Source organism: Rhea americana, unplaced genomic scaffold (genome assembly GCF_003343005.1).
Source record: "Rhea americana isolate MKP2758 unplaced genomic scaffold, rheAme1 scaffold_717, whole genome shotgun sequence".
Lineage (NCBI taxonomy): Eukaryota > Metazoa > Chordata > Aves > Rheiformes > Rheidae > Rhea > Rhea americana.
The window spans coordinates 29,293-31,159 of record NW_028186887.1 but is presented as its reverse complement, the minus strand read 5'-3'; the positions used below and the strand labels follow the sequence as shown (position 1 = coordinate 31,159).

Genomic DNA, 1,867 nt, shown 5'->3' with positions numbered 1-1,867 from the left:
AAGGTGACTGGCACAAGCAGAACTAAGGCAACCGGCACAGGCAGAGTTAAGGTGGTTGGTACGGGCAGAGCTAAGGTGACCGTCACAGCACGGGCCAGGTCCCCACGAGCCCCCCAGCCGCCGCTGCGCGAGGCCGGGGTGGGTGGCTTGGGGAGGGGCGGGCGGCGGGGGGTCGGCGGTACCTACCTCTGGCGGAGAGTTTTTTGGTGTTGATGATCTTGGCGGCGTACTCATGGCCGGTGCAGAGCTTGACGCAGCGCCGAACCACCGAGAAAGCCCCCCTGGAGCGCGAGCCGCGCGCGGAGGTCACGGCCCGCCGGCGGGGGGGGGGGACACGGGACGGGACACGCAGCACCCCGAAAACGCACCGTCGCTGGGTGCCCCCACCCCGGCCCCACCGCTGCTGACTCAGCACCCCCCCACCCGCGGCGTGGTCGGCTCCCACCCGTGACTCAGCACCACCCCCCCAGCAGCCCGAAATGGGCTGAGCCGAGCGTGACTCAGCACCCCGGGGTGGGGGGCACCCTGGGGTGGGTTGGGTGGCGGCGGGCAGGATCGGGTCCCCCCCCACCTCCACCACCACCACCACCACCACCGCTGCCGGCAGCCCGTTGCCATGGGGACGGCGGGTGGCCCGGATGGTGGCAGCGGTGGCCCGGCTGTGGGCACTGGTGACAACCCCCCCCCCCCGCTGTCACCCATGTCCCTGCCCAGCACCTGGGTGGCACCAGGCGCTTCCCCCCACCCCGGAGTCCCCTCGCCATTCTGGCGCCCTGGCCCTGCCTCGGTTCCCCCCCCCAGCTGTGGGCCAAGGACCCCAACGTGGGGGGGGGGGACAGGGACATGGCGGGTGATATGGAGGGGGCTGGGACCTCACGTTGCCATAGGCAACCAGTCCAGGCTGAATTTTGGGGAGGGACAGACACCTCCCCAACACATCCCCCCAAARGCAGGGGGGCTCTAAGGACATGGGGGTCCAGCAGGGCTGAGCTCTACAGGGTCTGGGGGGGTCTGGAGGGGCAGGGGAGTTATATAAGGGCCCAGGGGTCTATAAGGATGGGGGGGTCTATATGGTCCAGAGGAGATAAGGATGGGGGGGATCTATAGGGATCAGAGGGTCTGCAGAGAATAGGGGGTCCATAAGGACTGGRGGGGTGAGGGGGGTCCATAGGGACTGAGGAGGATCTGGAGGATGAAGGGTGTCTATAAGGACCAGAGGGGCCGTAAGGACTGGGGCTGGGGGGGGTATCTATTAGGATTGGGGGAGTCCTGAGGATTTGGGAAGCTATAAGGACCAGGGCATCCATAAGGACCAGAGRGGGGTCTATAGGAACTGGGGAGGGTGTTCTGGAGGAACAGGGGATCTGTAAGGACCAGGGCAGCTATAAGGACTGGGGGATCTGCAGAGGCTGGGGGGGGCTGCACGGATGAGAGAGAGCTACAAGGACCGGAGAGGTCTGTAGGGACCGAGGGATCTATAGGGACYGGGGTGGTCTGTAGGACTGGGGGGTCTGGAGTGATAGGTGGGGGTCTATAGGGATTGGGAAGATCCATAGGAGCAAAGAGGGCTATAAGGACTGGGGGCATCTATAGAAACTGGAGGGGATGTGGAGGAATGAAGGCTTCTGGAGTGACTGGGGGGCTCTATAGGGTCTCGGGGCTCCATAGGCACCAGGGAGCTATAAGGACTGGAGGGGCTCTATAGGGACTGGGAGCTCCATAGGCACTGGGAGGGGGAGCTCTATAGGGACTGGGGGGCTCTATGGATAGAGGCTCCATAAGGAGCAGGGGGGAGGGCTCTATAGGGACTGCGGACTCCATAGGCACCAGGGGGGCTCTATAAGGACCAGGAGGGGGCTCTATAGGG

General features: G+C 65.1%; 1 protein-coding gene across 1 annotated transcript in view; it reads right to left on the bottom strand.

Annotated features, from left to right (window-relative positions):
- Nucleotides 1–186: 186 nt before the first annotated feature.
- The window catches only part of NUDCD3 (NudC domain containing 3), a gene marked incomplete at its 3' end in the record, with an annotated part of 28,444 nt that continues 26,763 nt past the window's right edge, over nucleotides 187–1,867 (bottom strand). Inside the window, exon 7 of the mRNA XM_085321847.1 lies at nucleotides 187–281. Coding sequence (XP_085177973.1) covers nucleotides 187–281 — 95 coding nt within the window. The remainder of the gene's footprint in view (nucleotides 282–1,867) is intronic.